General features: G+C 43.7%; 1 protein-coding gene across 1 annotated transcript in view; it reads left to right on the top strand.

Annotated features, from left to right (window-relative positions):
• LOC125905866 (LIM homeobox transcription factor 1-beta-like) overlaps positions 1-12,053 on the top strand; it is a 229,829-nt gene that overhangs the window by 121,061 nt on the left and 96,715 nt on the right. Inside the window, exons 3-5 of the mRNA XM_049604156.1 lie at positions 9,294-9,526; positions 9,750-9,925; positions 11,930-12,007. Of these exons, the coding sequence (XP_049460113.1) occupies positions 9,294-9,526; positions 9,750-9,925; positions 11,930-12,007 (487 nt within the window). The remainder of the gene's footprint in view (positions 1-9,293; positions 9,527-9,749; positions 9,926-11,929; positions 12,008-12,053) is intronic.

Here is a 12,053-nt window from a genome sequence, read left to right as displayed (position 1 = left end):
CTTCACTCAACTTCACTCAGCTGCTCGACAAACCCGCTGCTTCTTCCCACGTTGAATAATATGAATAACAGGTTGGATCCAAACGGAGAGCCGGGGCTAACGTTAGCTGGGAAGCTAGCGGAGGCTAACTGGCTGCTTCCCTCCGGTCATGCTGCGGCTAACGCTCCGCTAGCCGCTCCCAGCTAGCTCCGGTTTCTTATTCAGGTTAAAGTGGGAAGAAGCAGCGGATCTGTCCGGCAGCTGAGTGAAGTGGAGCCTGAGGAGGAAGCACCGGTTAGCCCCGGTTTCACTACAGGCAGATTCACTCGTTACAGGGAAGAGGATATAACACCTGAACAGCCAATCAGAGTGATCTCTCTCACCAACAAGCTCCGCTGCCGACTCAAGATGCTCAATCAGCTGAAAATTTGGAATGAATGATGAACTAACTATTAGTTCTTCAGTAAGTCCTGATCAAATTTCAGAGGAGTAGTTACTGAGGAACTAATGAGGAACTAACTGTTACTTAATCATTACCTACCTTTTTTGTGCACCCTAAAGTAAAGTGAGACATCAAAATGATTAGGTAATGATTCAGTAATCATTACCTAATCATTTTGATGTCTCACTTTACTTTAGGGTACACAAAAAGAGTAACTAATGATTAGGTAATGATTCAGTAATCATTACCTACTCATTTTAAAGTGAGACATCAAAATGAGTAGGTAATGAGTACTGAGTCATTACCTACTCATTTTGATGTCTCACTTTACTTTAGGGTACACAAAAAGAGTAACTAATGAGTAGGTAATGATTAAGTAATAGTTAGTTCCTCATTAGTTCCTCAGTAACTACTACTCTGAACTTTGATTAGGAGTTAATGAAGAACTTGCCATTAACTAATAGTTAGTTCCTCATTCATTCCAAATTTGTTTCAATTCAATTTTGTGCACCTCAAACACCTGTGATCAGGTGTGATCAGTATACAGTACTTTACACGCAGCCCCCATGATAAATTCTTTAAGTTTAGCCTACCTAAAATGTGACACACTATCATATTTATTTCTAAGGCATCATTGTACAGAATAACATGGATGGTCATATTAATGTGTCTGTGGTCTGAAAATAATGAATAAAACTCTTCTCAAGAATCCTGCTGTCTGTGATTTTTTTTGTTAAGGAACTAATTGTAAAGATGATGATGAAGTAATGAAAGACTACTCATTATGTGTCACTTTACTTTAGGACAAAAAAAGGTTAACTAATGGACAGGTTATTGAGTAATGATTGTGCACTGATGAAGTAAATAGTTTACTAATTATTAAGTCGTGATGAACTCCTCTATGAAATTTGATCATGAGTTAATTAAGAACTGACCATTAACTAATAGTTAGTTCCTCATTAGTTCCTCATTAGTTCCTCAGTAACTACTCCTCTGAAATTTGATCAGGGGTTACTGAAGAACTGACCATTAACTAATAGTTAGGATCCTCATTAGTTCCTCAGTAACTACTCCTCTGAAATTTGATCAGGGGTTACTGAAGAACTGACCATTAACTAATAATTAGTTCCTCATTAGTTCCTCAGTAACTACTCTAATTTTGTGTAGCTTAGTTCCTCAGTAACTACTCATTAGTTCCTTATTAACTACTCTAATTTTGTGTAGCTTAGTTCCTCATTAACTACTCATTAGTTCCTCAGTAACTACTCTAATTTTGTGTACCTTAGTTCCTCAGTAACTACTCATTAGTTCCTCATTAGTTCCTCAGTAACTACTCTAATTTTGTGTACCTTAGTTCCTCATTACTTCCTCATTAGTTCCTCAGTAACTACTCATTAGTTCCTCATTAGTTCCTCATTAACTACTCTAATTTTGTGTACCTTATTGTAAAGTGTTACCGCTCTGGGTCTGTGTCCGCTACAAGAAACTCTTCAAAATCGCGTTCAAAGTCGTCCATTGCAGCTACTATCGCTAGGCTAAATAAACAGCTGAGCTCTGTTTACAGGCTACGCTGTCAGTCAGTGAGAGACTGAGCAGAGAGGGGAGGGGGGTCCCCACTCAGTATGGTAAACGAGTATGTGTGTAAAGTTATGAAGTGTGTCTGTTACGCTAGAAGAGTCAGAGTTTGGGACGGAGTCTTTTACCCCCTGGAGTGTTACCGGAGTTTCTGGAGTGCTCAAATAAACTGGCCTTTTTCCCGAACGCTCCTCTGGTCTCCTGTTCATGAGGGATTCATTACAATATCGGGACATGGCTTCGATTTCTAAATAAACATTCACCTCGTGGCTAGATAGACCTACTCCTGAAAAACTTATGTGCAAGGCTTTTTGACCCTACGAGGCCACCGTCATTTACCCGACGGGAGGGGTGAGCGAGTGAGCCCTGCAATCTAGAATTTGACCACTGATGTCACTGTTTTCAATGTTTTCAACCCATTTTACACACTGGCCCTTTAACAGTGTTCTGGTAGCAGCGCCAACAGTCCTTTAGGATTTGGAGGGAAACCTGCAGCTTGTCCTTCTTCCACTTCAGCTCTGCTTTGCGTCACTCCCGCCTAGCTGCACGAGTTTCCTCATTAAACCATGGCTCAGTTTTAGCCTTGGGCAGCACAGTTTTTATTGGAGCCACAGAGTCCAGTATGGTTCGGCAGGAGGAGTTAAACCAGGAGCTGAGCTCCTCTGTGTTAGCAGAGGCAGGGCGGACACAGAGCTGATTAAAAGCCACGGAGAACTGACCAGCAGTAAAAGAGTTAAAAATCCGACGGCTCTGAACAGGGGCGCCAGATTTAACATCGGCACAGGAGAAAGCAACTTCAAACAAAACAGGCATATGATCAGAAATCGCATCGTCACAGATCTCCAAGTTAGACACAGATAAAGCATAGGAGAGGACGAGGTCTAATGTGTGTCCATGTTCATGTGTGGGACCAGACACACACTGCACCAGATCAAAAGAATCACAGCAAATAAATGATTTCCTTTTAACGAATGGCTCAGAGAAATGCCGTCTAGCAAAGTTAAAAATTTTCACCACCATTTTAGTTATGAAATAGCCTTACATATGATATTCAAGGTGTACGCACACACAAGCAGGATCTCACACACATAAAATGTGATTGGAATTAATAAACAAGCAGTAAATGCACAGTGGGGGTTATTTGTTTTCTGTATCGGTGTGACACGCTGTGTTAATTGAGTGAATCGTCCGAACCGGATGCATGTAAATTTGAGTTTGATTTAATTTAATTACACTAAAGTTGTTGAGTTAAACTAACCATACGAGTCCATTTCGTTTTTAGACAATTTATTGCTGCATTTTGAAAGCAAAAAGAGTTAAGTTTTTTGGGGGTTTCATGTTATATCAGGAGTTTTGGCTTGGCACCGTGAACCTGTGCCTCCCGTGACCTGTAAAAGTAGCGTTGTGACATAAGGCTCAGTTTCTGTTGTTGGCGAATTGTTACAAGCTGATGAATTCGCTGGTCAAGGGAAAACGTTAATACAGGTAAGATGACAGACGGATGGTTTGTCTCTAACAAAATACTTTCTGTAGACGTGCTGCAAGAACAGATCAATGCTTAATATACAGTACAGGCCAAAAGTTTGGACACGCCTTCTCATTCAATGCGTTTTCTTTATTTTCATGACTATTTACATTGTAGATTCTCACTGAAGGCATCAAAACTATGAATGAACACATGTGGAGTTATGTACTTAACAAAAAAAGATGAAATAACTGAAAACATGTTTTATATTCTAGTTTCTTCAAAATAGCCACCCTTTGCTCTGATTACTGCTTTGCACACTCTTGGCATTCTCTCCATGAGCTTCAAGAGGTAGTCACCTGAAATGGTTTTCCAACAGTCTTGAAGGAGTTCCCAGAGGTGTTTAGCACTTGTTGGCCCCTTTGCCTTCACTCTGCGGTCCAGCTCACCCCAAACCATCTCCATTGGGTTCAGGTCCGGTGACTGTGGAGGCCAGGTCATCTGCCGCAGCACTCCATCACTCTCCTTCTTGGTCAAATAGCCCTTACACAGCCTGGAGGTGTGTTTGGGGTCATTGTCCTGCTGAAAAATAAATGATCGTCCAACTAAACGCAAACCGGATGGGATGGCATGTCGCTGCAGGATGCTGTGGTAGCCATGCTGGTTCAGTGTGCCTTCAATTTTGAATAAATCCCCAACAGTGTCACCAGCAAAACTCCCCCACACCATCACACCTCCTCCTCCATGCTTCACAGTGGGAACCAGGCCTGTGGAATCCATCCGTTCACCTTTTCTGCGTCTCACAAAGACATGGCGGTTGGAACCAAAGATCTCAAATTTGGACTCATCAGACCAAAGCACAGATTTCCACTGGTCTAATGTCCATTCCTTGTGTTTCTTGGCCCAAACAAATCTCTTCTGCTTGTTGCCTCTCCTTAGCAGTGGTTTCCTAGCAGCTATTTGACCATGAAGGCCTGATTCGCGCAGTCTCCTCTTAACAGTTGTTCTAGAGATGGCTCTGCTGCTAGAACTCTGTGTGGCATTCATCTGGTCTCTGATCTGAGCTGCTGTTAACTTGCGATTTCTGAGGCTGGTGACTCGGATGAACTTATCCTCAGAAGCAGAGGTGACTCTTGGTCTTCCTTTCCTGGGTTGGTCCTCATGTGTGCCAGTTTCGTTGTAGCGCTTGATGGTTTTTGCGACTCCACTTGGGGACACATTTAAAGTTTTTGTAATTTTCCGGACTGACTGACCTTCATTTCTTAAAGTAATGATGGCCACTCGTTTTTCTTTAGTTAGCTGATTGGTTCTTGCCATAATATGAATTTTAACAGTTGTCCAATAGGGCTGTCGGCTGTGTATTAACCTGACTTCTGCACAACACAACTGATGGTCCCAACCCCATTGATAAAGCAAGAAATTCCACTAATTAACCCTGATAAGGCACACCTGTGAAGTGGAAACCATTTCAGGTGACTACCTCTTGAAGCTCATGGAGAGAATGCCAAGAGTGTGCAAAGCAGTAATCAGAGCAAAGGGTGGCTATTTTGAAGAAACTAGAATATAAAACATGTTTTCAGTTATTTCACCTTTTTTTGTTAAGTACATAACTCCACATGTGTTCATTCATAGTTTTGATGCCTTCAGTGAGAATCTACAATGTAAATAGTCATGAAAATAAAGAAAACGCATTGAATGAGAAGGTGTGTCCAAACTTTTGGCCTGTACTGTACATCTGCAGCCAGACCGCATTACGCTGTCAATAGGCTTTATGTGTGGGGCATACCAGGATGTGTTATCCAAATAAGGGCATGTACGTCACATATAGCAGATGGATGTGATTTCTCGTTGATGAGATAAACGCAACTGTCTTCACAGTCCATGCCGGCGTAGTGAGGGAGAAATGCACAGACTGCTTCATGTTGGAAGTGCTGTAACTGGCGGTCGGAGTACTGGGTATGAAATCTGACGGCTGGAATAATGGAATAAATTTATGGGGGGGGGGGGGGGGGGGGGGTGGGGATCCGTTGTGTGATAGTGGAGCGGAGAGTCAGAGTCAGCAACTTTTCCTTATCCACAGTGACAATGAGTCTCGCTGGGAATAGCAGGCCATAGCGGAGCCCAGCTCCGCGCAGCTTGTTTGTGATGTCGGCGTACTCAGAGCGTCTTTTTTGGATCTCCGGTGGATGATCTTGAAACACTCGAAAGTGTTTATTCTTCCATTCCAACTTTTTTCCTTTCGCTGCCAACCTCTTCCCCTTTTCTGCAGCTCTCAGAATGAGTTGTTGGTCGCTCCATCGTAGTATCCAGACAATGTATGGTCTTGGTGGTTCTTCTGGACCCGGGCGGGACCGGAGGGACCGACGGTGCCTGTCCACCTCTGGCACTGGGTCCGTGTCATCCCGGTCCAGAATGTAGCGGAGGATCGCTGACAATTCTTCCTCTGGATTGCCGCTCTCCAGTAGGCCCTCCTTCACGCCCACAATGATCACGTAATTTCTCCTGCTCTGTGATTCCAGGTGGGACACTTTGGCTCCTAAAGTTTTTACCTCCGAATAGCATTCATCAGCGGCTTTCTTGTCAGTGGATTGTTTGTCCTCTAGGGAACTGATGCGTGTCTCGACGTTTTCCATTGTGATAGCCATGGCTTGTGTATCTTTTTTGATGTCCTTCATTGTGGTTTTCAGATCATCAAGCTTTGTTTGGAGGGAATCTCTAATGTTGATAAGTTGTGCCAGGAGTTCTTTGGCCCAGGCAGGTGGTTCCTCGGTCTCGTTGTCCCCCATGCTTTGGTTAAGTGAACGCCACAGAGCCTTGCGTTGCTTCTCCGTCTGTCTTGTCTCACAGGTGCGTGTTTCACTTGACATAAAATCAACTTGGGATTAAAAATTAATTCCCTTAGTTTGCATGCTAAACTTTTAAGAGATCAGAGGTATAATTCATTAATTTCTCTGGTAGGCTTATGTGGATGCCAAACGACTCAGTCTGCCATACTCCTTTGTCACGTGATTCGTGTAAGAGGAAGTTATGACTGTTCAGAAGGACAATGTTTTGGAATGGAACTGATTAGAATTTTATTCCAATTAATAACCAGTATCATGTTCAACCAAACAAGCCCAAAATTTCATGAAAATCGATTCAGAATTAAGTGATTCAGGTTAATTTTTGTAAAGAAGTCTAAATCTCTCAATACACAGCAAAGATGCTGCTCAAACTGCAAACGTAGAACATGTGTTAGAAAAGTGGAACGTGAGATGCTGTCCCGTTCCTGCTCACCCTGTACCACAAAGGGAATAAACACTCTGGATTACTGTAAATACGCTGTTCAGTAGCGGCTGCATAGCAGCACTGCCCGTGTTTAGGAGGAGCGACCACCTGGGGCCTGTTGTTTGAAACCTAGATAAGGGATTAAGCCGGGATATGTTGGTTATCCTGGCTTAATTTAGCGTTGATTCGGTTGTTTGAAAGCAGAGGCACATATGTTGCAATGGATATTTATTCTGTGCACTTAGCCTGGTCCCGACCAGGCTAACAACCGGGCTTAGTTTAGCCTGGTGCCTTATCTGTCCAGTAAGCTGTCACTGCGATCGGAAATCAGTGTGTTTTACCGTAATTTCATGTTCTTATGTACGTATTTGCCTCATTTTTGAACAAAATACATTAAGCCTACAATAATAAAAAACATTTAACATTTAAAACATTATTTTTGTCATAGCCCAAACATACTTTGGCATGCACATATCCTTATCAATAAAAGGATTAATTGTTGGAATAAACATACAAGTATGTGTATTTGGCATTAACACAATTAGTGGTTATTAAGTATCATAACTGTATGACCTTCCCAAAATATATTCCCAGTTAACTCGACCAATAACTCCAGTGTAGTACTTTACATCAATGAATGAAAACATGAAGATGAAACCACAATATTCTTTGACTTCATTTTATTTAAATGAAAAATACTGTAATTAGTCACTGTCTGCTTTGAGCTGTGGAGAGAAAGAGAGAAATAATATTGATTAATACATTGCATCACAGTCATGCTTACAATGTGCATTAAAGTCACTTACTTCTTTCTCTAGTTTCTTAATTTCTAAGTCCAATTTCCTTAAGGTTTTTCTTTTAATTTGTCAATTTGTCTTACACTGCAAGACAGTCCAAAGTCAGACAGTCCACATAACACCAGTGGTTGATTAATGAATGAATAAAATGATTGATTCCATGTACAGTATACTGGAATAATGTACCTTGTATGAAGAGGACGGTTTCTCCCCCTCCTTCCTCCATCATCGGCCTGCCTCGGTTCTGATCCAGGGCGAGCTCTTCTGCTGGTGTGAAATCAGCAGTTGCTTAACTTCCACTGCTCACCTTTAAGGCAAAGTGTACAACTGTTAATTTGTGGAAGGAACTTTAATTGTAATTATGACATTCATTTGCGCAGCACATGTATATTTTTAGATTACTTACGCATACAGTCGGTCCGCAATTGTTTGCCACACTCTCTCTCTCTGCTTTATTATCGCTGCAGTGTTTCCTTTCTTCGTGATTATATGTTTTACCTCTTCATAAGTGTCCATGATGAGATGCTACTCACTGGGTGAGAAGTATGCGGCACGTGCCCTCTCCATTGCTGCACTGGTGAATCTGTGATCGATTTCGGGGTCTATTTAAGAAAGCCATGGACGCGCACTCTCCTTAATAAGTTACACCTGGCTTGACAAAGCCGCGCCTCCTCAGCCTGGCTTGGTGTTCGAACAGCCAATTAAGCCAGGATGGACTTAGGGGAATTTGTCCAGCCTCGCTTTTCCACTTATCCTGGATTGATTAATTCTACTTTTGAACAACAGGCCCCTGGCCATCTTGAGGTTTAGATATATAAACAAACAACGATGCATCCTCCCAGTGACACCAACAACATCAATCAATTTACTGAGTCTGTGGTGGATTTAATGTGTTAGACAACAGAAGCAACTGAGCCCCAAACTACAGTTAAATAATTTCACAACCAGAAGCCATGGTTTACCAAAACCATCCAGAATGTCATTAACATGCACGCTACAGCCAGTAGAAACATGGACAATTGTAAAGCAGTTGCCTACAATCTGCAAAAGGACTAAATCACAATGCACAAATTGAAGGAGCTGACAGAATCACATTTCAATGGAGTGGTACCTTGTATGATTCCATATAACCAATAAATAAATGGGGGGCGGCGCGTCGGTGCAGTGGTCAGCCCTTTAGTGTGGAGTCTGCATGTTCTCCCTGTGTTAGTGTAGATTTTCTCCAGGTACTCCAAATTCCTCCCGCAGTCCAAAGACATGCAGGTTAATTGGTGACTCTAAATTGGCCGTAAGTGTGAATGTGAGCATGAATGGTTGTCTGTCTTTATGTGTCAGTCCTGTAATAGTCTGGCAACCTGTCAAGGTTATACCCTGCCTCTTGCCTAATGTCAGCTGGGATAGGCTCCAGCCCCCCGCGACCCCAAACAGGATAAGTGTTTACGGAAAATGATTGAAAATGTAGGAATGAAATAATAAATGACTGATTGATTTGTACATTATGTGAGCCTTCAGATTAACCCCTCCCTTTCAGCCTAATGCAAACATGCCATAAATGATCATCTTTGAGAAGAAGCCTCAGAGGGGGCACATCACAATTATGATTTCACTCCAAACATAACAAGTTTGCTAAACAAGTAGTAGGGGCAATTCTGTCCTCCCAAATATTGGTAAAGACATGTCACTCCTGTTGTGTATGCTTGGGTTGTTGAACACTCCCCCCACCATACTTCCTTCACTGTTAACACTCCTGTCTCTCCTTTGTCCTCAGGTTGTTTGCCACCAAGTGCACTATGTGTCTGGAGAAGATAGCACCCACAGAGTTTGTAATGCGAGCTCTGCAGAGTGTTTACCATCTCAGCTGCTTCTGCTGCTGCATCTGCAAACGCCAGCTTTGCAAAGGAGACAAGTTTGTTCTGAAAGAAGGTCAGCTGCTGTGCAAGAGTGACTATGAGAGGGAGAGGGACCTGCTCAGCACAGTCAGTCCAGACAACTCAGAGTCAGGTAACACTGGGGATTCTATTGTAGGCTATTACAAACCCAGTGAATTTGAAATCATATCCAACAAATAAAATGACTGATTCTCATTTGCATCATTGCAGTTGAATTGTGCCTTGCCTGCAATGCAGAAAGGAGAATTCACGTGCAGTTCGAGAGAAAACTGCAGTCAAGTCAAATCTGCATTAAAATAAAAGATGTGTATTTGTTTCTTTCTGTCTGGTGACAGATAAGAGTGAGGATGAGGATCTGGATGTGAAGTCAGAGAAGTGCCCTGCAGCAGGGAAAGGCAGCAATGACAGCAAGGACCCTCACCGACCCAAACGACCACGCACCATCCTCACCACCCAGCAGAGGAGAGCTTTTAAGGCCTCCTTTGAGGTCTCCGCCAAACCCTGCAGAAAGGTGAGCAAGAAGAGTCAGCATAGTGAGATATTGTACTGGAAGTTTCGTCATCATCATCTTGTCGGTGAAGATTCTCAGTCATCCAGGTCATGGTAAATGTAAGTGCTAATATTGTAGGCAACTGGACTTGCTTGCGTTTCTTGAAGACGTTTTGCCTCTCATCCAAGAAGCTTCTTCAGTTCTAAATGACTGGTACGAAGTTGCAGGCTCTAAACCCTGTGTGGGTGGGAACCCTTGCAGAGTCGTAGGGGTCATGTGAGCTCTTAGTTTCAGAGTCGTTAAGGTCACAATGTGAGTCTTTGACCCATCTGGCCACCATGTGAGTTGTTAGGGTCAGGTGGGACCAGGGGTGAATGGGTGTGAAGTCCTCTGGGGAGGGATCCCAAGACTGCATTGTAGGTGGGGGATAAGTAGTGTCGTAAGCCAGGTGGGTCAAAGACTCACATTGTGACCTTGGGGGCTTGGTGCCTTGCTCAAGGGCTCCTCAACAACACCCAGGAGATGAACTAGCACCTCTCCAGCTACCAGTCCATACTCCATATTTCTTTGTTCTGGACAGGGGACTTGAGCTGGTGACCCTCCGGTTCCCAAGCCAAGTCCATATGGACTGAGCTACTCCCGCCCCAGGAGCAAAAGGAAACTGTAGACTGTATTTTGTCACAAATATTTTAGAATGGCCACAACATTCAGATCATTAGATAAATAAATGCACTGAGATATAATTATTCATATTAAACAGTTTATTCTGATACTTAAATTCATGTCATATATCATTGTCCCTTCTTAGGCCAAAACAAAATGAATTCAATGAAAACAATGCCTATCTACATTTGGGAATAGTTGCCCTACACTAGCACACATATGGGCCTCTAGTTTCCCGGCACGGTGCAGGATGGCGAACCCCATGCAGAGCTAGTTTCGAGTAGCACAACCCGAAGTGCGCTCAATTTGGTAGTTTGGCAGACCGAGGTGCGCTGAAATGGGTGTGGCAGTGCAGCAGGGGGAGGTGTCGACAGATCCAGCTTGGCGCAGTGACAGTTTCGTGCCAAAAGGCTTCGTCGAAGGTGCACTAAAAGCTTGCCAGCTGAAACCAGGTCTACTGTCAGCGCAGACGGAGTGCAGCCAGTGTAGTGGCTGTTTGGCTGACCGGCGGACAGTGCGCACACGTCACCAAAACCTCACAGGCAGGTCTCCAGAATGTCAGGCACATTAACGGTGCAAGAAATACCAACAAAACCCACTATTCAGTGCAACTATCTGCAATCAGCACATAAATGTATCTCTATATTGACTGTCCCGTCACATCTGATGTCAGATCAAAGAGGATTGGCACTGTTTGGCACGTTTGGCACGCGTAATGGAAACCCAACCTGATTTGATTAACACAGCTGCAAACTAATGAGTTCACATCCCTCTCAGCCAACCACAAACAGCCACAGCATCAGATGGGGAGTATATATTCAGCATCTGTCATCTTAGAAAAGTCAAAAGAAAAGAAACAGAGTGAGACTGCGAGAGAGAAAGAGAGAGCGCGTGTGCACGAGAGAGAGCCTGTGGAGGTCTGCTCACAGTTCCGAAATTGCGAGCTTGGACCTCCCGGACCAAAACATCAGTTTCCTCCTGGGAGAAGTTTGGCTGTCTGACGCTGCTGCTCTCTTGTGCCATGGTGAATTGAGTAAACTCTCATTACGCCTCTGCATGGCGCATTTAAGGGTGAGGAGAGGGGCTAATTTGATTGGTGTGATGTGAATCGGCTGCGTAAAACCCACTCCACGCCTTCTCTCCTCCCTCTTTCCGACTTGCGCAGGTAGGAGGGATGGAGGTGGGAAAGATGAGTAGCTGCGCCAGCGCGCACGGTGTGCCAAACTTACAAAATCCGCCAGGCCACACCCAGTTGGCGAAGCGCAGGTGCACTGCGCCTCCGCCTCGCCCGGTCTGTGAAACTAGAGGCCATGATGTTAGTATGTAAAAATGGCTGATGAGTGACTGTGTTGTGACTTGCAGGTGAGAGAGACCCTGGCTACAGAGACAGGACTCAGTGTACGTGTGGTCCAGGTCTGGTTCCAAAACCAGAGAGCAAAGGTCAGTAAAGGAGTACACCAAAAATGGGGTGGCAATGCCCACCAAC

The sequence above is a fragment of the Epinephelus fuscoguttatus genome, linkage group LG18 (assembly GCF_011397635.1).
Source record: "Epinephelus fuscoguttatus linkage group LG18, E.fuscoguttatus.final_Chr_v1".
Lineage (NCBI taxonomy): Eukaryota > Metazoa > Chordata > Actinopteri > Perciformes > Serranidae > Epinephelus > Epinephelus fuscoguttatus.
Note: the sequence above shows the minus strand (reverse complement) of the source record. Positions and strands in the feature narration are given on the sequence as shown.